A 24,760-nucleotide genomic window follows, 5' to 3' on the forward strand; every position below is an offset into this window, starting at 1 on the left:
GACCAATTACACTTAGTAGTTTTTGAATTCTAGGCCAATGGCATCGCACAGAAGTTAATATAGGAAAGTATAAATATGAGGGATGCAGGAACTAGAAAAAATTACGTTTAAAAAATAATTAGTAAATAATCAAAATCTTAATGCAAACATATCTTTGACATGATAAGTTTGACCAATTGTTCTTTTTGCATCGTTTGGAAAACTTTGTGTAAGATAAGTCGATTTTTTTTTCTATTCTTTTTAAGCGATTACTCATATATTTTGGCATTAAACAAAGCAGTACTGACCGATGAGCACGGAGGGCTTGGCGGTGCGGACCACCTCCTCCAGCGTGCGGATGGGAGGGCAGTCTTTGGCGAACTTCTCCTTGTGCTCGTTGAGGCCGCCCTCCGGCCGGTTGCGCACGATCAGACCCTGCATCAAGGTATACAGGTCAGTACATTCTCATACATTTTAAAAGTAAAAAATCAAATTAATATTATAAATGCGATAGTTTAGATGGATGGATGTTAGTTAGAGTTTGTAGCTTGGATGAACGGATCTTTATGAAATTCGGCACAGATGTAGAGCATAGTCTGGAAGAACACAAAGGTTATTTTTAATTCTGGAAATAGTTACGGTTCCCGTGGGATGCAATATTTTGTATTTTAATGTTTACTCGACAATTCTGCAACGGTTCAACATATGTTATTGAAATTTAGCACTGACATAAAATAAAGACTGGAGTACACATGAGATAAGGTTCATCCCCGAGATCCCTGAAAGAAACATCCGGTTCCCAATAGCCACATACTTAGCTTTTGTATTTATACGGTTCGTCTGTTAAATACCATGCGGACGAAGTCGCGGGTAACAGCTATACTATATAAATAGTATAATTTGACATATAACCTTAGAGTCGACCATCCAGATGCGCGACCTCGCCTCCTCCTCGGAGACGCCCTCCGCCTTCATCGCCATCACACACAGCTCCGCGATGCCCAGCGACGCCTGACACAATGACACTTCATAAATACTGTTTTATACTAAAAATCTTCTTTTCTACCATAGATTCAGAAAATATATAGAAAAGCCATAGTTGATAACTTTACTAGAGACATTTTTCACTGAGTTAGACAAGTCTAGTCACCCTAACTTAAGGTATGGGTGGTGATGATTGTATGACTGAAATATATGAAAACGTGAACGAAATGAGACCTCTCCAGCGCCCTGGAAGACGAAGGTGTTGTCTGCGAGCTTGCAGGCGGTGAGGCGCAGACTGGCCAGCAGCCCGCCCACCGCCACCGCCGCCGTGCCCTGGATGTCGTCGTTGAACGTGCAGTACCTGACACAATATTTTACATTTTTACGTTATAACGAACTGTTCCCTTGCTGCTTCGTACCCATCGTATTATAAAAATTTTATTTTATTAAAACTCTCAATTGGAAATGATCAAATGACAATACTCTTGCTAGCGGCTGATAATTTAAGTAGTTCAGTAATTTTGTCCCTTTCATCAACAGCAATTTCTAGCTAGCTTTCGCCTGCAACTCCGACCGCTTGGAATTAAGAAAAATGTAATGTGAGTACCCTATGTGTTCTTGCAGACTATCCTCTAGGTCTACCATATGCCAAATTTCATCGAGATCCGTTCAGCCGTTTAGGCTACAAACTCTATCAAACATCCATCCATCCATTTAAACTTTCGTATTTATAATATTAAGAAGATAGTAAGATTTAATCACTTAATAAGTTAAATAACGTAAAAGAATGTAGCCTGAGCATGTCGCATAAGGCCTTTTCATTCAAAAAACATTCTGTGATTGGTAACATTATGATTGCTAACAATAAAGAAGATGTTGACATTTGATAAACGTTAACAGTTAACAGCGCAGTGAGTGCGAGTGCGAGTGTCAGTGCGAGTTACCTGCCGCGGTACTTCTCGAGCAGGCGGAAGGCGTTGGCGTTGCCGAAGTCCTCGAACTGCACGAGGCAGTTCTGTCCGAAGCGGCGCACCACCGCCTGCATGAACTCCTCGATGAGGTCGTCGTATGCGGCGCCGCGCGCGCGCCGCTGCCGCAGCCCGATGTACAGCGGGTCGCTCAGCATCGTCTCGTTGTTCGTGCCCACGTCTACAATCAGTTCAGCTCTTATAAAGTTGTGAACCCTACATATGTTTACATAATAAACACATGTCATCAAGATTTTACGACCAAATACTGTAATAAAATGTTAAAATGTAACAGCGTTTAAATGATCATCTCTTAACCTTCAAATTCCATTATTTTGAAGTCTATTAAAGTTAGGGAGTAAATAATTTGGAAAATACTATCATGCGGGAAAGGGACAAAAACTGACAACATTAAGGAACCGAGCTTACTATGGCAACGGTAAATGTTATCCAATGTTAAGGCCTACGTTGTTGTTTGTGTATTTAAATGCAATTGTAAATTTCACAAATGTATCCTATAAAATTAGGTTTTAGTAATTTTATGCGGATGAGGCCGCACGTGGACATCTTGTTATGTATAAATATTAAGACAACACTATATGAGTTGAACTTGCCACAAGTAATTTGATTTTGCTATACAGAATGTATCTCAAATTCTATGAATATTATCGAATTGCGGATGACCGTCACAGTACTATAACAGTTGTAGGTAACTGACAGTCTTACCAATAGTGATGGGCAGGCACTGGTGTGGCTTGATGCCAGCGAGCGCGGTGTAGAGCGCCAGCTTGCCCACTGGGATGCCCATCCCGCACGCGCCCAGGTCGCCCAGGCCCAGGATGCGCTCGCCGTCCGTCACCACGATAGCGCGCACGTCCGTCTCCGGCCTCAAAAATTTATCATACTAATCAACATCTAAATAATAGTGATAGCAAATTTATTAATAAAAATTCGTCATTTTCGTTATATTAAAAAGTTTCATAATTTTAAATTGGAAAATCTATCATATGTCGGTTTTCCAAGGTTTCGCAACAGGCGATAGTAAAATAATACGTCCTCATGACTAACAATGACAACCAACAAAGGCAATTTAAGAGGAAATAATTTACACAGTCACAGTGCGTTTGGGAATAAATCAATTTAATGTTTTCGGTTAGACATGATTCTGCGCATTTAAGCTGTTTTTCCTTATTTTTTCAAACAGCAAGTAAAGATATGGAAGCCTAGACAGTTGGCTTATTATTTGTACTATATTTGGTAGTATTAATTGAAACTGAAACCAACATTTCAATAGATACTAGGTCATAAAGTATGTAAGGTCAGTAGTACAGGCCAAAGCCAAACGCCCGGGGCGCGGCCGCACACGAGGTGATCTGGTCGATACATATCCGACAATAAATATATCCGGCTGTTCTAATAAAAATGTATTAATCTTTATTACAAGCTGATATGCATCTACTTATAACATATATCGGATTCAATCAGAACACTTCCTAAAAATAAAAATGATACTAAAACGATTTTTACATCACAAACGTCCACTACATAGCTTGTATTACAATACGTTATCTATTTCTTAAAGTGAAAATTAAGATAATTCATACAAGTTCATACAAGAAAATCAGCACAGGAACGGTTTAGTCCCTCCTGCATACGCTGAGCTGGTTACCTTTTGCCACGATATTAGTCATGTTTTCTTTAGAATAAGTAGTCCCTTTATGTAATTTACTTTTTGTGGCAATAAATACATTTTCATTCATTCATTCATTCAAAGAGAAACTGACCAGTTCTGCAGTATATCGTAGACGTGTCCCTTATCGTGTATGGTGATGAAGAGACCGCGCGGGCGGCGGTAGACGAGCCCGTACTTCTGGCAGGCCAGGCCCACGGTCGGCGTGTACACGATGGGCATCAGATCCGCTACGTTTTGACCCAAGTAATAGTAGAATAAGCGCTCGTTGCGGTCCTGAGTAAACATGAAATAACCGTTAAAATTGACACACAAACATGATTAGACAATTATTTCTGTGCAGTATATAGCCGTCAGTAGTACAATTCCGTAGCCATTGCTTCAAGTAGGGTGTGGTCTAACATTGACAGAGGTTACAGCCTCATTACACAGGATATATGAATGTGATCGTATACATTAATAGTTACACATGTTCACAATCACATGACACTAACACATTGCATTATAAGAACAGCTTATCAAGATCTTAGCCGTATGTCAATATTGACAATACACTTCATAAACCTTTATACAAAAGCAAATCTAAATTCTGAAAGTATAAATTAAATCTTTAAGTTAAAGTTAAATACTACAAGACTATAATCACAGAGAAATAATACAAATTAAAACACTATTCATGTCCTACTATATGGGTTATTAGTGAATTTTTAAAGCCAGCGTCCAGAAACTCGCTGTTTATTAATAGTTCCTAAACATTAGTAATAATAAATGTTACTTACCGATAAATTACCTTTCTGATGGTAAAAGAATTTTTAAAGTCGGCCTATTAGTTTTTGAGTTATTTCAATACATACGAAAATACAAATCTTTCCTCTTTATAATATTAGTATATATATATAGGTAACATTGACCGTAAAGTATCATTTACTTACAAGTAATCCCATAAGATAGATATATTTATTGAGAGGGTCTTCATATCTCTCGATGGAGAGTTTGCAGAGCTGCATCTGCTCCTCCTGGCTCTTGACCCTGGCTGGCAGCAGCCCGTGAATGCCTAACGCCTGGCGCTCCTCGATACTGAACGCCAAACCCTGGAATTGCATATGCATTTTTACTAGGAGTACATAACATAATTACATTATTTGTTGAATTCATGCGATTTTATCCACCTAGGATTTTAAAAATGTGTTCGTTTTCTGGGCTGTAATTTTCTTTGTCTTTTTCATCTAGAACTGTTCCGTGGCTCTGATTTTACGAGGCCCAAACGTCCATTTTTTTATAAACGTACATAATAAATGACGTTTAGTTTGCTAAGCTCAGTTGGTTCATGTAAACATTTTAGTAAACGTTCATCTTTTCCCAATTTAGATCATTTATTTCCTGATGCTATGTAGAGCAGTACAAGGATGTGTGGTTTGATATCAGATGACGTTAAACGTTGTTGTTACCTCAAGCTATGTTATTGAACTAAATCACTTACGTAATTCGTTATTAGACATAAAAGACGAGCTTATATAACTATTATACGAATGTTTATTATTCCTTTTTATGACATAAGTATTGCATTATAAAGAAGTTAATTACTTTATTGTTATTAGAAATTGATTAAGATAATATTAACATAAGAAATATATGAAATTTAATGGCAATAACTAAGGTTTAAAATCAATATTTCAGTACAAAGACACTTTTTAATGTTCTATTTAGTTATATCTGAAAACTATAAAATATTATGAATATGTCGATATAAAAAACATCTTTTTCGCCCGACCTACATACTGAAAAGTTCCACTTAACTATTTGTTTTGTTCAGAATTTGTTTACCTTTACTTGACTATGTATTTATTGAACTGAACTGTCTCGCAGTGAAATAGGAACGCAGGTCGCCCTGGGAGTGTGTTCGATCGATCTTCTTAAGGCCATTTACTTTGACTCGCGTTATTTACTTAATTATTGCTTTTTGAAATGGGACAAAGAAACATTCAATTACAAGCTTATCTTACTTACGCAGCATTACTTATGACATTGATTGCGAAAATTAATAATTACCTACGCAAAAGAATTGAGATTTAGCTTGAGATGTTTTGTGTAAAGAGCGAGCATTCGGTGTTGTTAACTCAGATTTATTACTTGATCGAGACAAAGCCCTTTCATTTTACATTCCATTTCAGTAAGACTGTAGCAAGTGACTAATCTTATCACCCTACAGACAAAATTGTTAAGTAAACGACTAACGAGAAATTAGAATGAAGTATTGATTTTATCCTCTAAACACTACTTAATACATTTAACTGTAATCTTCTTTAGTAAGTACTACCTTTCGCCCGCGACTCCGTTCGCGTGGTATTAAAAATAGTAGTAATCTCATCTCTTAGTATACATATACTAGGAGATGAAATTTGGCGTAGATGTAGACATCTATGCCAAATTTCCTTGAGAACCGTTCAGCAGTTTAGGCTACAAACGCTAACAAACGCAAAAAAAAACTCTAAAAAACATCCATCCATCTAAACATTCACGTTTATAATATTTAAATATGTAGTTAACATACCCTTGAATCAATTGCTGCCAAACAACAAGGTAAAGAGATCATCTCTCGGCGCGGAGTCAGCTGCCACCAATCGCGCTCCATTGTAATAGACAAAACTCAAAACTGACAAATTCAATGCCTAACACTTCGATCGATAATGTCGGTCATAGTATTTGCATATACATAAAATTATTTGCTTTATATCCTCTGATAGTTAAAATGTCGTATATAGAAAAGTAACGTTAATGAAAATTCACATACGACCCATCGTTACAATCCTTAATAACATTTTCAATGAAACATCAAACGATGAACACGGACATAAAGACGACCTTTGTTTTTATTAATGATTTTAACCATGAAAACGAATCGCAAGTCATTGACATTGCAAAAACTGTTACATCTTAAGACGAGGTCACGTTTTGTGCGAATTACTATTTGATAATTATATGTTCATACACAAGTTTTACTCGTATATATAATTTACGAATTCGAATATTCGATTTATGTGGTAATTCATAAGTTTCGAATATTCGCACACACCTAATGACAATGTGTTCTTGTACATGCTACCGCAGTGGACAAGTAAACATAGCGGCTATGCGTAATAAAGGGAAATATGAAAACATTGTGGTTGCGTCATGTCAGCAGGCCAACAGCGCTTAGTTTACGTTGATACGTAACATACGATATGAACTGCAAAACACAGCATGGATAGCGAAATCATACTAATATTATATTTATTTGCAAATATTTAGATGGATGGATGGATGAATGTTTGTCAGAGATAGTAGACTAAACGGCTGAACGGATTTCAATGAAATTTGGTACAGATGTGGAGGATAGTCTGGAAGAACACATGCGCTACCCACTTTTGTTTTTTTTAATTCTACGCGGACGGAGTCGCGGACGAAAGCGGACGAAAACGAACACGGTGGTGTTGCTAGAATATATTGTCAACTCTCTCATTCTCCCTAAAAATAAAAGAGATAACAGCATGGTTTTGCATTTCGAATTTAGAACAGATTAATAGCACGGTAAAATCTGTAATAGCTGTCACTCCTTAAGGGGTTGAGACACAAATTAATTTCTGACGAACTGGTACTTAATGTTACTTGACAAATTAATCACAATTATCCTTGTCCCAAATAAAATGGTTTTTATGACGGGAAATTAAATTACTTATTACCGTACAGATATTTGTGTGGTCTAAATTTTTAATATTTAAAACAAATATAAATATAATAAAGTTCTAATATAGAGTCTGATAAAACACTTGAATATATAAATTAATTAATTATGAATACTTTATCGCATATCTTGTCTACGCAATTAGCAATTAGTTAGTGAAGGGATGCGTAACGTACGGGATTACGTTAAGTGCGTCATTAGATAAACACAGATTAAAAACTTAACCTCTTTACTATAAGTACAGAACATATGAAACCTATTTGTTGGAACTACACAAAAAAGATGATAAACAAATGAAAAAAGTCTGCAAAGTGATATAAAATTTAAGCAACGATAGAAACTATAAAATGATTTGAAATGTGCACGATTATTATCCAACTTTGTAATAATGTTACACTATGAATAGCTTGGTATTATTAAAAAATAACTAAACCTCTATAGGTTTGATCTCGTGACGTCGCTATTTTTTGTTCACATCAGTCATGACGTGCTATTATCGCGCAACTGGCAACTTGTCGGCATGCCTCTCCACACCTAACATTTCATACATCGTCATGGCAACGCAGCTATCCGATAAAAAAATTCCAGTCAGTTATGTAGAAATAGAAATAGAAATAATTTTATTGAAAAATAAGAGATTAACAATTACAATAGCAGTTATACCAACTAAAAGAATTACAAATTGTGGTTAATATACGATTAATCTGGTGATGCCTACACTAGGCAATGCCTGTATCGTGGGCAACGAAAACAGCAGGAAAAATCTTTTCATACATTATTCACTAAAAACCTACGCTTACGGCGTTTCGGTATTATTTATGTAGGACATCAGGTAGCAAACAAGAGAAATACGTTTTAGTTTTTAAATAATCACTGTAAGACTAAAATTAACTTGTGATACCTTCGTGATCTTTCCCTGAAAAGCCTCATTTTAAATTTGATCACGTCTATCATTACTTAGATAACTAACGGAAAATCCAGCGCTGCTTATGCAACTCTCAACGTCTTATGTTCTGTTTCCAGATAGTAACTAGCTGCGCGATTCTACTTGCCTTACTTTCTTGTCTTACTTTCACTGGACGCGACTGGTAAAGTCGCGCGGCTAGCAGCTTGGTGGAAATGTCTTTAGCTGTCAGTAACATTATTTACGAAAGCGAATGTATTCTACCGTTGTGTAACAAAATGGCGGATTGATCTAGTAACCCGCTAACAATGACCTGGTATTACTCGAGATTTCACGGTCAATTACTTCATTGCGCTAACTTAACAACAGCTTGGCATGATTAGAAATAGAAGAAGTAGGCCCGATTCCCATTAGACTATATTTTATATAGACTTTTTTATTATAAAGATATAGTGTACGAAAGTGAGGAAGCAATAAATGCAACAATTTGCAATTATTTTCCATATTAACATTCGTCTTATTTTATTATATTATTTACATACATACAATAGCATTATAGTATGAAACAAATGGAATGTTTATAAAAAAGAAACTTCTGGGCCCTGTTGATATTTCAAAAGCTTAAATGTTACTTGTGCCGTTACAGCGAAAAAACTGTCGTAAACAGATTGGAAGGTCTCCGATCCAAGATTGCTTTTCTTGACTTTTCAGAGAATAGCAATACAAGATGTAGGACGATATTGTAGACATGTAAATCTTTGTAAATCCTACTAATATTGTAAATGCGAAAGTTTAGATTGATGGATGGAGGTTTGTTAGAGTTTGTATGCTAAACAGCTGAACGGATCTGGATGAAATTTGGCATATATGTAGAGCATAGTCTGGAAGAGCAAATAGGCTACCTTCGTTTTTTCTAATTCCACGCGGTCGGAGTAACGGGCGAAAGGTAGTGTTAAAAAAGTATTGCACAAACTTATGCAATATTATTTAAATCATTAGATTAAAACTATGAGTAGATTCAATAATCAATCATTATTACCAAATAAATGATTGCTCTACTTTTAATTTTTTTCTTTCTTTATCTGATAAAGTTCTGACTATATAACAATGATCAATACAAATTGATACTTGTGTAATCTCTAAGACAATCAATACAATTATCAAAATTATCCTACTTCCTAATTCTTTGAATAAATTATAATTGATTAATAATTTTTAAAAGTTATGTTCAATTCCAATTTCAGGACCAAAGTTTATTTCTATATTTGTGTACATAGTATAAAATATAGCCCTAATAAGGAAATTTACTTACGGTTAATAAATCCTTCGTTACCATTCGTGCTAAAATGTAGTTAAAGGTACACTGTGTACCCACTCATAAGGACTGCTGTAAAGAATGCAGTTTAAACGTTCGTGTTACTTTGCAAAACAATACGAAAGACTTCTGCTTTTAAAAAACAAGGAACAATGACTACCATATAGAGCTGCCCAATGTTTAAATAACATTTCACTATAATTATTAAATATTAATGCAACTAACTATAGTTACTATGCTACATCAAATTGTTTTCGTAACGACATCGAGAAATTTTTTATTAGTATTGGTAACGTCCCTAGCGGACGTAAACCACACCAACTAATCTCATACGTATTTTGTCGATGAAGTTCGAAATACGTTCCCGCAACTGTCACGTATATACTCAAGATAGAACCCTTGTTAATAAGGATATGGCAGCAAACACTTGGAGGAAAAGCAAAAGTGCATAGCAAACGTAACTTAGTATGTACTATTTAAATTTGTGCGATAGAAATACCCAACCTAAAGTGACGCGGTACGTTTTAGTAATCGGTAAAGCCTGACATGATTATCAAGTACGATTTATGTAGAGTACTAAAATATATTTTACTAGCTGTTGCTCGCGACTTCGTTCTCATTACATGAAAAATATAACAGATATCACTCATAGATAAATTACCTTTCCAACGGTGAAAGAATGTTTAAAATCAATCCAGTAGTTTTTGGGTTATTCCAATACATACAAAAATACAAATCTTTCTACAGTATCAGTATAGATTTACAGAGTACCGTATATCACGCAACAAAAAATAAAATAATTTAGTTAAAACGACGTTAATATATTGCTAAAAAAATAAAAAGTATCGGAATTATGTAACAATTTTTAGTTATTACATATGAAAATATTTACATTTCCCTACAGTTGCATTTACGTTCCAATCAAAACATGGCATAATACAAGTTTCTGTATACAAACATAGTAACTAGTTACATGAACTGAGCCGGGTCACCCAAGTTATTGAACGGTTGTAAACAGTGATATTTACAACTGCTATTCGAGGAATGGAAATCAGTTGGTATTCTTGGAATGAATAGAATTCTATTAACACTGAAACTTTTATTGTCATCCCTTTCATTCTATTTGAGAAAACAGTGACAACAATAGTTAGTAAAGACGTTATTAGGGCGACAGAAAGGAACGCTACAGGTCTACGTATTACTAACACATAACACTTTTAAACACTCTTTCTAGTAATGGTAATAAGCGAGAGCGTGGTAAAAATCTAACACAGGGCGGTACTTATGCCTAGAATGATATATGTGTCGTAAAGTTATAAGATTACAAACTCATGGTAGAGAGTAACATTAATCATTAGATACGTTATTCCAACAGTGAAAACTTAAGATTATAACTAACTTTCGTCCGCGACTCCATCTAAATGTATGCCAAATATCATCGAAATCCGTTCAGACGTTTAGGCTACAAACTCTAACATCCATCCATCTATCTAAACTTTCGCATTTATAATATTAAGTAAGAAGTAAGATAGAATTCAAAGCAAAAAATACAGTGACGAGTTTTATACAAGCTATGAGCTACTGGGACCCTAACAAGAGGGCGGTGGAGCGTCAACATTTAGAGGGCTAAAAGCACCCTTCAAAGGTATTTTCTCTTTTGTTTTAAATCGTGCGACCCTTTTAGGACTTTTAGAATGTACTAACATACATACTTGTATGAAGGTAATATATAACACACGTGTTTGCTATTAAAACATGAAATGCTAAGTAAAAGCAATTAAAAACAATTATGACCTGATTTTATAAGGTAATAAAAATACAATTGTAAAGAAACATGAAAATATGTATATGCATTTTTTATACTTCTGTTGAGAAGTTGATATCAAAATGTTTGCAATAATTTTAAACTAAAAAAAAAGGTTATTTTTCATAATAAATATAAACTAACCTGTTATAAACACAACGAATGGAATTTAACATGTATGTTGGCATTACAGTGTACGTTGGCCATCAACTTAAATTCAATTCAAAACAAACATTTTCACAATCAAACGTTGGACGTAATGTATTTGGCCAACATTTGACACGATCAGCTGATTCAAATTGAAGTACATTACGAACGACCTGAGCGAATTATGTGTGAATATAAATCGATAATGTTAATTGGTGTGTGGAATTACCTTGTTGAGACCGGGATGTTTGAGCCGGTCCAGACCGGAGACTTTTCCGGCAGACTGGCCGTCTCCGCAGCCCCATACTCCGATACGATCGCGCTCCATTTCGCTATGCGTACACTTGCTTCCAGTAGTCGCGTTCGACTGCCTGCCGTCGGCTTGCAGCGTGCTACTTTTGTTTTGCAGCGAGGGGGGCGCTGGACTCATCGCGGTCTCGCTCCTGGGAAAACGGGAAAACTTTTCAGCCGCTGAATTGATACGAACCACGCTTGCGGTTTCCACCACTTGATAACAGATGGCGTTAGGTCGATGTCCTCATATCGTGAAAATCTGTGCCAATATGCGGTGCTGTTATCAAGTTCTATGATAAAAAAAATATTATATTTACAATCATATTATCTATTATACTTTTAAGTGTTTTTTCTTTGTTCAAATTTTCAATGTATTTTAAGTACTGTGGATTTACAGCTAAAAAATCATAGAGGTAACCTAATCGCGCCATCTAGCATTATTTTCAGTTACTATAATTTCAGCAATATTACTGTGAGTATAGTTCTAAATCTTAATAGCATGCCAAGGAACTTATATTTAATGTAAAAGAAAAGACATTAAAGATTTTGCTAATACAATAAAAGCAAAAAAGAGACAAAATTCGGTCTAATAAACAATGGTAATATTTTATTTTACAAGGTCATGGTATTCCCAACCAGACAAACTGACAAATGAATGCCTAACGTTTTAAAAGTGGTCCAATCGAATTTTCCATTTTATCATCGTTGATGACTCACTCTGGTAAACGTGATAAAGTTTTATGGTGCTAAAAATATTAAAGCAAACATAGCGGTCGACATTCATTCAGTTCCTCATATCACCGATATAAGTTTTATATTTTAGATTAATTGTTAAACAGGACTGTATGGCTAATAACACAAAAGAATATATAGCTAAACATTTCTTTCCTCTAATAAAATAAAAAATAAGTAAAAATGTCAACTAAAGGAAAAATAACTAACAATAAAAAATCAAATAAAAAAGTGGTACCCACCTGCAAGCACTACTTTTCGGATAAAAAAAGAATTATAAAAATCGGTCCACCATCGGCGGAGCTATGCCGTAAAACACATATAAAAAAACATACAGACGAATTGAGTACCTTCTTCTTTTGGGAAGTCGGTCAAAAAGTGGGAAATAAAATTTCTTTCACAACGAAACGGAAATTAAAAACAAAGATTAAAAAAGCACCTTCGCCAATAATAACGATAAATAATTAATTATTTTAGTTGAAGCGTGATTGTGCAATAACGTTTCAAGTTCATACTCATTATTTGTTCTTTACATTGAATATTGCGAATCTTAGTTGATTCAAAGATTGCCTTAAGTAAGTCGACATTGGCTGATGGCAACACATTGTAAATCAATACATTTTCAAAGACGTTATAAACCAACGGAACTAAAGATATTGTTTTTTTTATGTTTCTCTAGTATATCTCGTCAAAATCGGCCTAGCCGTTTGAAGATTACCCAGAACGCGGCTGCGGAAAGGCACACAGACAAAAAAAAATGCAGTTTTGGTTATCAGCAACGCCAATGCATCTTTTTCGCGACATTTTATTATATGAATAGATAGATATAGACGAACACCTATTAGTAACATAAAATTAGTAACATGGCATGATTATTTTTTATTTCACTTGATTTTTCTTGTGCATGCGCAGCTGTTAGATAATAAGATAGTCATGTAATCGGCTTTTGTTATCAATTGTTATTACATTTCATTGAAAAAAAAAACAATAAGATACGACAATGTCGATGACCTCCGACCTAACATGTGAATCAGAACGCGTAATCAGACCACATGTAGGAATGTTTCATTAACCACAAATATTTTCACGTAATTATACTTATCAACTACGTATCACCCAGACTATGCATGGGTATTTAATTACAAGTAAAAATTTTACTCGATATAAATAATGGAAAAACTGCATCTTTTCATCTGCAATTTTTATCGAACAACATAAAAGAGATTTTGCGGCAAAATTATTAAAGGGACTAATGAATTCGAAATTTTTACAAGCACGGACTGGGTGTGTTTAAGCTATTAGGTACTTTATAAATTCCTTAGTGACCTTTAAAAGTCTCTGAGTACGACAGGTAAGGTTTAAATATAAACTAAGTCTCCAAACAACCTTCACTAACTACCGACAACTTGTATTGAACTAAACTACGAATACTTCCTTATTGGAAAATAGCATACAAAAAAAAAGACTTTTAAATTCTAATCAAAATAAATAACAAACCACTTAAGCGGACTGACTTCTTGGCTTCCCGCCCAAATATTGTGCAGAAAGAATCGCGAAACCACTGGGAAGAGTAATTATTTATAATACCTTTAACTACAGGTATAACTTGTTAATTATGTTTGCAGAACGGAAAACGAAAGGTTAATAAATTTGGTCACCGAGGTCACAGCTAAACACTCTTTTCTCGAAGTTTAGGGCCAATTAAATTAAAATCTGGGAATAGCAGTTGTATGAAATACAATTTTAATTCAGGAATATTAAAGTTATTTGGTAACAAACATTTTAATTTTAGAATTCAAATGGTGGTAGTAAAAGGACCTCTTTCTAATTCGTTTACTAAAGTCGTTTCAGGAGTTTTCCCATATTTTCTAACTTTACTACTATTTGTCTAGTATTTTAAACATACGTTGACCACTTGTATACCAACCTTCTTTACTTTTAAGCACGTCGTACCCATTTCACACCACAGTAGTTTTTCAAGTTAATTGAATATAGTTGATCAGTTTTATTTTAATTAATATTGTACTCACGGTGTTAAGAGTAAATACATACACATTTTTTTAAAAAGTAAATAGCAGTGCTTTTCAACGTATTTATATGATAAAATAATTGTGCTATTCGGTTACGATTTTCTGTAACTCACCTCTTAATTTTGTAACAACTATCCGCGCCATTCATTTGACACACGTCAATTTTGGCGACCGTTTTGACTTTACGGTTAACAAATTCCATTTTTAAAAAATCGAATTTGCAAAGAGATCCAATATCACAGAATAGAAAGAAGTTTATAATTAATTACACTTATCAATTTTAATGCATTACAACTTTGTAATTTTGTTAAAATTAAGTAATTTTGTTAGAGTCTATATATTGTAGAGCTCAAACGAACTCGTAAATACGACTGAAGATTTGATTTACGGTGATCACGCTAAATACATGATGCCACAGCTTATCAATATCCCGTAGCCGTGTCTTGGTAAATAATTAACAAGTTGTAAATTAAATAAATGCCGGAGCAATATTTATTTAACTGAATAATATAGCATTGTTGAAGCTTTCTTTAATCCGCAGCCTTATTTATTTAGAAATTAACTAAAACGGCTTACGCTCCTAAGTAATGTAAAATGTATCGAATTTAGTTGGTTGTTTGTTAATTTACTTGGTTGACTTCAATAATAGTTAAATTTTGTAGTCTTTAATTTTTTCGCATAAATGCTGGGTGCACCATACTGTAATTGTTTACCGTAAGAGCGTCGGGTAAATTATGTACAAATGAAATTCAAAAATTGAAAATCTTATTAGTACATGGTGAGATTCGAACCCAGGTCCTGTAGATTACAAGTCAAGTGCTCTAACCCTTAGCCACCTCTATGGGTCATGACAATTTCATTTCCCCCTCAACATATTAACAGTTATTTATTATTTATCAAGACATTAACACGTTACTTTATAGTTATGGCTGACATCGTTATCATAGGTTACGCCATTTTACTGTGGAAATTAACCGACATTTACCGTATTCACACAGTGATTGCAAAAAAACATTACGCTTCCGTTTTTATGTGTTATTGAGAAACACGTAGTGTTGTAAAACAATGCTTCATACTGCAACTTGGAGCAACATTACGGCGGATTTCCACTGCTTAAAGAACCGTATAAAAAGTTGTTCTTGTCTCTGGTTTTTAAAACAAATAAACAAGATGATACCAACAGTTCAATACTTCAAAAAATGTAGAGCATATTTTAACTGCTGCAGTAACTAATTGCTCACTAAGGGAACCTCTAAGATTTTTGAGACTTAACGACTCTCAGCACAGTTGAAAAGACTAAATCATCTATATTGTATGCCCGTTGTCAGACCTAACAGATCATGCACGCACGACGCTGGCATGCCTTGAGCGCACAAGATCAGGTCAAGGGCATCTCATTCGCAACTAACTCGCTTTATTAACATTTAATATAAATGTAACGAGACCACAGTCCACCTGATAAAATGTCACATACAATCTATGCTCAATTAAAAAAAACTTTTTTATTTTTAATTTTAAAGGCCATTGTTTCCAAAATGGTGGCGTTTTACTCGCCAGATATATGTAATTTTTTAATTTATGTAATCTAAAAATATGAGTACACTGAGCACGATACTTTACCGTTCAGTGCAGAATACGTAACAATCCTCTTTTTGATACGTCACGGAAAAGATCAAAGTAAAAGCTGAAAGCTCTATTGCTGTAAGTTATGCACTCTATTGGTCATTTACTGCGGACTATAAGTTATTTGTGATTACAAAATAATGAGATTCAGTATGTTTTTTATTTATTTACGCTTAACGAATCTCACATTGTTTGACAGGTTATTAGACCGAGTAAACCTTGGCTTAGAAATGCTTTTAAGTAATTCTAAAATAAACAAAATTTCAAGTATTGCTAGATATCGAAATTCATTTGCGTCAGTGTAATGTACCTACGAAAAAAAATTATATCTTACTAATATTAAAAAAGCGGAAGTTTGTTAGAGTTTGCCGTCTAAACAGATGAACGGATCTCAAAGAAATTTGGCATAACTATAGAACATAGTCTGGAAAAAGACATAGTCTACTAACTAATAATTATATTTTTTTTAATTCAGCGCGGACAGAGTCATGGGCGAAAGCTAGTGTTGTGTTTTTTAAATAGTTCTTTTAAATTAAATTCTTTTAAATCATAGTTTTTTTAAATTGTTCTTGTAATTAGAATCACATAGTCATTACAATACCACAACATAGTTACAGCAAATATACAAGCACAATGCAAAATGCAAATTCCTATTTACATATTACGTGATATGCATAAGTGTATTTTTATATATTTCTATGACAACTGCATCACTGTAGTTAAACAGGAAATCTTTAACTAAAAAGTCTGTGAATGAAAAGGATTTTTCGTAACTATTTGTGCTATGGTCTGGTGAACTCAACGCTCACTTTTGTACCTTTGTCTCATTAACTATTAGTAAAAACCAATACCTTGATCCTAATACTGAATGACATTGATGTCGTCAATACACAGTTAAAATGTTTACAGCTAAGCTAAAACAGCGGGGGTTTAATAATAAACAAATTAAATAGAAGTCAATGCACTAAGTGCCGCTCAGGCAACAAGTAATACGAGAAACCTACGCTAAATGAATCATCTCCACTACATTATCCTACTCCCGTAGGGTGCTCCGGGTTTTCGTCCTCCAAATAACTATCATCCGTCAACTCAGTCATCACTCCTTTCTTGATCATGTCACCTTTCACACAATCCATCCATCTTTTTAGGTCTACCTCTAGACCATCTCATCTACGCTGTCTACTTAAATTAATGCTTCTGAGTGTCATTTTATAAGATACGGAACTTGGTTACTATGTTGTGTATAATAAAAAACCTATTTATTTGAATTTTTGGTGCAGTTAAATACCAAAAAATATATTTAACTACTTTCTTATCAGCAACTGCAGACTAATTAAAATGTTTCTGTAACGTGTCATGATAAGCAAAACATGAACTTTTATAAATAAATATTACCATTTACTAATCGTTCTACATACGCTATGTAATGGAACTGCTGACATAAATAACGTATAGATTACGTAAGAACGATCCTCGGTTGAAAGCGAATCGTAATCATGTCTTGTTTTGGTATAACAAGCATTGTTCCTCGAATGTTACCATTTCCGCTGTTACATGTAAGGTTATGTTGCCAAATAATGTACAACCTTACTTCTTACTATAAATGCGAAAATATAGATGGATGGATGAATGTTTGGTGGAAGATATCTCCAGAACGGCTCAACAAAACCCGCACAGATATAGAACATATTGAATAGGCTATATTTTTGTTTTCATTTCGCGAAGAGTCACGAACAAAAACTAATCATCTATAAGCAGTTCAGAACTGAAGCCTGAATAGCATTTTTAACCTTGAAATTTGAAAATTCACCATGAAAACCAAGCTTAATTATTTAAAATATTATGTTTTGTAATGGGTGTTCTTAATCTATCGTATATTACATTAAACTCAAAAGTTTATTTTTCTAAATTAAATTAAAATTGTATCGTTTTTCCGATTAGCAGGGTATTTCCAATGACTGTTACATTATAAAACATTGCAGGAAAGTGCGCACTTTTTCAGTATGATATTCCTAATGATTAATAAAGAACCTTAGACTAGAGGACTTTAAAAATGTTGTTTGTTTACACAGATTTATAAGAGATAGAAAAAGTTAGGTAAAACCATATGAACTTAAATTAAAAAGACAATATTTCAAGAAGAAAATACTTACTGCCACTTCCTTTTATCGTTAAGCTTAAGGGAGGCGGTATTGCCCATGTTAACTTGTGATCGCAGTTTATTTGTAAACACAAGATCCGCGAATGGTAAAAGAGATTAAGCACTCTTTAAAACTTCCTAACACGTCTTAGCCATTCGAATATCCGTCAGACTATAATCAACTCGCAGGTAAACCACAATCGCATTTGACCATGACTTTCCCTATTCAACAGCGATAGTTTTTGCGCCATACTACTTAAATAATATAACATAAACTCAATGTTACAATAAAAATATAAAAGTCAAGTATAAAATTGTTGAAGGTAATTTGATCGTAATTCAAATGTGGGGTTGGGGGGTAGTCTGTATTATGCATTTTTTCTATCATTGTTAGATGGCGCCTGATGAAAGAAATGTAACGAAATCGATTGTTTGTAAAATTCATAAGTTTATAATCAGTTTAGTTCAGGCATATTGCAAAGTCCCAACGTAAACAATGTTTCTCAGAACATGTTAATGTCGGACAACACCGTCTATTTATTATTTGTAGTTTTAAAAAAAATCACAAATCTTATATATTGCTTACAGTTAATAAAGAAAATATTCAGTCTTGTGTAATTTTTAAAATATTTATCGGTAAATATCCCGTACAAAATGTTTCACTTTCACGGTAAGAAATCTGTCAAAATTAAAAATGTCAATGTCAGTGTCAGCGAGTTAAATAGTAAATAGGTTATATTTCTATTATAAACAATTCACGTAGATAGATTTCTTATTGAATCATTACATTTATATATACAGGCACAGTGAAATCTGAAATCATGAAAAAAGAAGGTAAGGTTATAAAAGATATAAATTTCAATGAATAATAGAACAGACAGCCAACTTACATGTTTCTCATATGTTTTGTTTTAGAAGTACAAGAAATTTTCCTTAAAATTCTAAGAGAAGAAGAGGATGTCTCTGCAGGCGTGGCAGCAATTAGAACACTACTCACAGTTATAGAAAACTACAAAGGTTGGCATTAACTCATCATTCAAATGTAATTTTAAACAGACTTTATTGTAGGTTGGCAAATTAGTTTCCTAAGCTATAATAATTTAATTTAGCTTAGTAGCTTATTTTTTTATGTTAGGCAAGTTGTGTGCATGAAATGTTTGAGAAATAGTTTACTAGATTTTGTCTACAACTCCATCTGTGGGAAAATTAAAAAAAAAAACAAAAACAAATGTATGTATACTTCCAGACTCTTTTGGACATACATACCAAATTATCTATCTATCTAATATTGCCATCCATGTAAACTTTCATATTTATAATATTAGTTAGATAATTCTATATCAATTGCTTTTATTGTTTCCAGTGGCAACTGTAAGAGAGCTGGACCTGAACCTGCAGCTCGCAGTTGATGCAATGCGTCACTGTGACCAGCCGGTAGCAGCCATATCCTCTGGCTGCGAACTCTTCATGAGATTCATCACATTTGCTAAACTTGATGTCAAGGTATGTACCAATATTACATTTTATGTTATCTGTGATCAGTGTTGCCAACAGGAAACACTTTTTTCCAGTAATTAAAAAATGTATAACCGGAATCTGTATTTTATTTTCAGTCATTTGAAGAATGTGAACAAATTATGTTGCAAAGAGGTCATATATTTTTGAGAACATTACTTGAAGCAAGAGGAAAAGTGGCCAAACAAGCTTTACCTTTTATTAGCGATGGCTGTGTAAGTAATAGAAACTTTTAAGTAAACTTTAAGTTACTAATCACTTAAAATATTTCACAATTTCCTATGCTATATTTTTGTGACTATTTTTCCAGAAAATTCTAACACATTCCAGATCAAGAGTAGTGCTTCAAGCCATGTTGGAGGCAGCAAAAGCTAACAAAAGATTTCATGTTTATGTCACAATGTCCGGACCTGATAATAGCGGGTAAGAGAAATCTTATTTGAATTAGAGAACCAAGTTATTTTTCTTTTTAATAATCTTAGCAAGGCATGCACCTGGGATGACCTTATATGCAACCAATAGTTTTGTATAGATAATAGCATATATATGAATACTGAAACATTTAAATATGTAAGTATCTTGAATAAATTTTCAATGTACATTAATGTTTTGTTATCTTTGAGGTAGTAACCAACAATTATGAAGTGAAGTGTTATAATTCCTCTAAGGAGTTAGCACTAAGTCTGTACTAATATTATAAAGAGGAAAGATTTGTGATTTTAGATTTTTGTATGTATTTAACTACTGGGCCGATTAAAAAAATACTTTCACTATATAAAGCTACTTTTTCACTGAGTAACATAGGCTACGTTTTTACTATTTTGAATTCCACATGGACAAAGTCGCGATCAGTGATGAAACCTTAAAAATTCCATACATACTGATGGTGTCTTTACATCCTATTTGATATCTTTATGTAATGTATTTGCCTTATCTGCAGAGTTTTAATGCACAAACAACTGGTAGCGGGCGGTGTGGACGCGACGCTGATCTTAGACGCAGCCATCGGCTATATCTTGGAGCAAGTTGATATTGTCATGTTGGGTGCAGAGGGTGTCACTGAGAGTGGTGGCATTATTAACAAGGTATAAAACTTGTCTGTTAAACCTTCTTTCCACTAAGCAATTAGCTGTGCCTGACTGCTATTTGTGTTTATTTTTACTCATATAACTTATTATGTTTTTGTATTTTGTAAGCATTCTCGAAAGATACTATTTTGACGATGATGTTATTTAATTCAGTTTGTTTTCTTGAGTGTCAAAAGGTCGGTGAGATTTTCGAATTAAATTAGTATCATTTAGCAGCTAGCAGTACGCAACTTTCTTTTTGTAATTGGCCAAGCTAGTGAAATAGTATTAATTCCAGGTACATAGGGTAAATTCGTTAGCCGTTTTAACATTTTGAAATAGTATTAGCGAGTGGAAATTGGATCTTTATAATCGTGTCTGTGAAAATAATGTTGATGAAATATAGTAGAAGTTTTTGGCTAGTTGCTAGTGGAAACACACTAATGAAATTTTTTTATTTTTCCAGATTGGTACTTACAGTTTAGCGATGTCTGCATTAGAGCTGAAGAAACCGGTCCACGTTTTAACAGAGAGTTTTAAATTCTCCAGAATATATCCTCTGAACCAGCTCGACTTGCCAAATGAATTCAAATATCTATCAAGTGTTTTGAAGAACAACAAAGATCTGTCTAAGGAACATCCCTTAGTTGACTACACCCCTCCGGCATATATCACTTTGTTGTTTACTGACTTGGGAATACTAAATCCATCAGCTGTTAGTGATGAACTGATTAAATTGTATCTATAAGAGGATCTTTTATATAGAAATAAATGTTTATATGTTTAATCTTTTTTTTATACTGTTTCAAACAAATTCACCTTCAACTCCTTGTCTAATAATTACTACTAATAGTGAGAGTCAAAATATTGAATCAATATGGCGGGTGTAACTTTATTTCGTTCTAGGGAAGGTACTTAAGCGAGGTACTAAATAGTACATTTTTTAGTAAGTGGTATAATTTAATTCGCTATGGTACACCCGCGATTTTGACTCGCTACTAATGTGTAGCAATTTTTAATGATTAATTCGTAGGTATGTAACCTATAGTGTTTCATGCAATAATTTTGTATTGTAAATGACAAAAATGAGGAAATTTATACCAACAAAAGACATCCGGAGACTATTTGCATCATAGAAACTATAGGTTTTATATTTGGGTCTGGGTAATAAGAAAATTTCCAAAATATTCGAATCCAAATCATCTGGCACTTTAATTGATATTGACATAAAAATATTTACATTTCACTTAAGACTAAAATAAGAAACATATTAACTACAGCGAATTATCTCACTTTAATTTTTTAACCGTAAATTTCCACTGCCGGAACACCAGTACAGAAACATTATGTATTTCATTTTTCTTAGTGTTTTTATATATGTATGATGACAGTGAAAATTTACGTTATTTCATTGAAATATGCACTAACTATGTAGGCAAGACAAATATTACAATCTGTTATTTAATGGAAACACAATAAAATGGAAGCACATTATTTTTACCAACCGCACAAATACAAAATACAATCAAATCTATTTTAATTTCTTAAAATTAAATCAACACTCGGAAGCTCTTCGGTTTTAATCGAAATATAATCTTAAAAATATATAGAATAATACAGATAATTTAGAAATAACATAATATGTATATTTTGCACATAATATTATTAATAAGAACACTGATTTTAACATTAAAGCAATCTTAATATTTTCATAATATCAACATATTTAATCAAAGTGGACCAATCACAAAATAGAATGTTCCAGAACCTGCGCCATATTGCAACGTCATAGCTGTCAAATCAAAAAAAGCTAGAATAATCAACAGATATTTTCAAAATAATGTATGACAAATGAGGCCATTAATGCACCAATGCAGAGCACTGTAATCGTATCCCTTTATGACTTGCCATAAGAATTATTGTTAAACCATTAATACAAACCAAAATATTAACTAATTAAAATTACTAAATTGACATAAACATCTTATAGGTAATATAATTCGATATTCACAATTTTATTCGATTATGCAATTACGTAAGATTATTAACAGAATCATCAATTCAAAAACATATTAAAAATAACAATGAGTATAGAATTATTACACAAAATCAGGACATTAAATTTTTAGGCATATTTTAAGCTTACATTATTGTTTTTAACTTCATTATTTTTACACTTACAAACCAGTTCAAAAATTCTCTAACCATTAAACAATCAAAAATATTCATAATTATGTACAAAGTAATATCAATAAAGTAAATATAAAAATAAAATATTGTGTTACGTATAATATCAAAAAGAAATTTCATGGAGTCATTGCACGCCTCAGGGTAACGCAATTTATTTACATAAACTAAATTATAATTAATCATGAATGTACAAAAATAATAATCTTTATAATAAAGTTAAAAATCGAAACGCTTTACCACAATATAGTTGTCTCTATTTATTTCATGAAGATTGACAAGGATAACAATATGCTTTCTTTTTTCATTGTATGTAACTTTAGTGCTATGACACCTATATACTATCTCTTTCTGTCTTCTTCATAGAGACGGAGAAGGATGGAAAATCGTTTTTAAATTACGATAGTTGTGTTGACAAGCAAGATCTATTTGAAAATACTAAAATTGATATTTTAGTTTATTAAATATCGAATTGTTGGTTATTCCAATATTAATGTTTTGTTCTGCGTTGTTACCTGTTGTAAATATTATCAATAATAGTGTATATTTGATGGAAGTGCGGCCGCTTGTCCGCCTCGTACTCCCAGCAGCGCAGCATCAGAGCGTACACGTCCTCCGAACAGCCATCTGGTGCCGGCATTCGGTAACCTGCGGACAAACATTAATTTAAACATAACCTATACTAATATTATAATGAAGACATATTTGAATTTTTGTATGTATTGAAATAACTCAAAAACTACTGGGCCGATTTCAATTTTTATTATTTTTTAATTTCACGCGGGCGACGTCGTGAGTAACAACTAGTTGAAATAGAAATAAAAACATTTAAATCATACAAATTATTGCGTACAGAAAGTGTGACGAAAAATCGTACTAATATAATAAATGCGAATATACAGATGGATGGATATATTTTAGAAGGTACGTTCTAAACGGCTAAATGAATCTTGTTAAAAATCACCACAAATATAAGTAGATAATGTATAATCTGGTAGAACACATAGGCTACTTATTAATTTAATTGCGTGCGGATGGAATCGCGGGCGAAAGCTAGTCTTATATAAATAAAGATATAGAGATAAGTAGTCTCAAGTAGTAAAAGTGTAATTAAAATAAACGGTGTATTACCGGCGTCTATTTTCTCCCGAGCGCGCGAGTTGCTCATGCCGGCGTAGGGAGTGTCGCCTTTAGAGAATATCTCCCACATCAGCACGCCGTAACTCCACACATCGCAGAGCGACGTGTACTTGCCTGGAAACAATAATTATACACATGTTATAAAATATGGCAAGTAATTAACTGACGACATACCAACATGGAGGCTTAAAATCAATGCCATTGTGATGTAAAATACGAATCAAATGTCACATCAATATTTAAAATTGATAGAATTATTTTGACTACAGTAGACAAGGGTTCACATTGTTAAATACAAACACATTCTGTATAATTTTTTTTATATACTGTAAGGTACAAACAAGCAATCGTTGCCTGAAAACATCTGCTTTTGGAGATGCGTTACCTACCCTTAATCGACAAAGGAAGAGACGTACATAAATGGTATATTTCCCCTTACTATCCGTCTCTACCATTAAATTCACTTTTCCCATCTTTTCCTTGTCAGAAAAGAGTGAGGGTAAAGGGACTAAAATTAGGC

The 24,760-nt window shown here is 33.5% G+C and overlaps 3 protein-coding genes across 7 annotated transcripts in view; 1 reads left to right on the forward strand and 2 right to left on the reverse strand.

The window, feature by feature from the left end:
- Positions 1-252: 252 nt before the first annotated feature.
- LOC106102764 (NADP-dependent malic enzyme-like) lies at positions 253-18,512 on the reverse strand. 5 transcript variants are annotated; one of them, XM_013282336.1, is made up of 10 exons: positions 14,682-14,926; positions 14,036-14,099; positions 11,742-11,955; positions 4,554-4,712; positions 3,716-3,897; positions 2,658-2,818; positions 1,908-2,112; positions 1,198-1,324; positions 892-990; positions 253-414 (listed from the first exon to the last, which is right to left on the reverse strand). In XM_013282336.1, exons 1-10 carry the CDS (start codon positions 14,710-14,712, stop codon positions 268-270), a joined length of 1,389 nt encoding a protein of 462 aa, XP_013137790.1. In that variant the 5' UTR covers positions 14,713-14,926; the 3' UTR covers positions 253-267. The 5 variants fall into 5 exon arrangements, with proteins under 5 accessions (XP_013137790.1, XP_013137792.1, XP_013137794.1 ...); XM_013282338.1 differs by lacking the exon at positions 14,682-14,926 and adding an exon at positions 14,466-14,667 and having other exon boundaries at positions 14,053-14,099; XM_013282340.1 differs by lacking the exon at positions 14,682-14,926 and adding an exon at positions 14,466-14,665.
- A 523-nt stretch (positions 18,513-19,035) lies between these two features.
- Positions 19,036-21,700, forward strand: LOC106102673 (translation initiation factor eIF-2B subunit alpha). Its single transcript, XM_013282224.1, has 7 exons — positions 19,036-19,165; positions 19,247-19,348; positions 19,695-19,834; positions 19,945-20,061; positions 20,157-20,269; positions 20,787-20,931; positions 21,380-21,700. Exons 1-7 carry the CDS (start codon positions 19,153-19,155, stop codon positions 21,659-21,661), a joined length of 912 nt encoding a protein of 303 aa, XP_013137678.1. The 5' UTR covers positions 19,036-19,152; the 3' UTR covers positions 21,662-21,700.
- Positions 21,701-22,098: 398 nt separating this feature from the next.
- LOC106102654 (tyrosine-protein kinase Fps85D) overlaps positions 22,099-24,760 on the reverse strand; it is a 42,772-nt gene continuing 40,110 nt past the window's right edge. Inside the window, exons 12-14 of the mRNA XM_013282195.1 lie at positions 24,415-24,425; positions 24,232-24,366; positions 22,099-23,748 (exon numbers count right to left, since the gene is read on the reverse strand). Coding sequence (XP_013137649.1) covers positions 23,612-23,748; positions 24,232-24,366; positions 24,415-24,425 — 283 coding nt within the window. The 3' untranslated portion in view covers positions 22,099-23,611. The remainder of the gene's footprint in view (positions 23,749-24,231; positions 24,367-24,414; positions 24,426-24,760) is intronic.

Source organism: Papilio polytes, unplaced genomic scaffold (assembly GCF_000836215.1).
Source record: "Papilio polytes unplaced genomic scaffold, Ppol_1.0 DF823912.1, whole genome shotgun sequence".
NCBI classification, from domain to species: Eukaryota; Metazoa; Arthropoda; class Insecta; order Lepidoptera; family Papilionidae; genus Papilio; species Papilio polytes.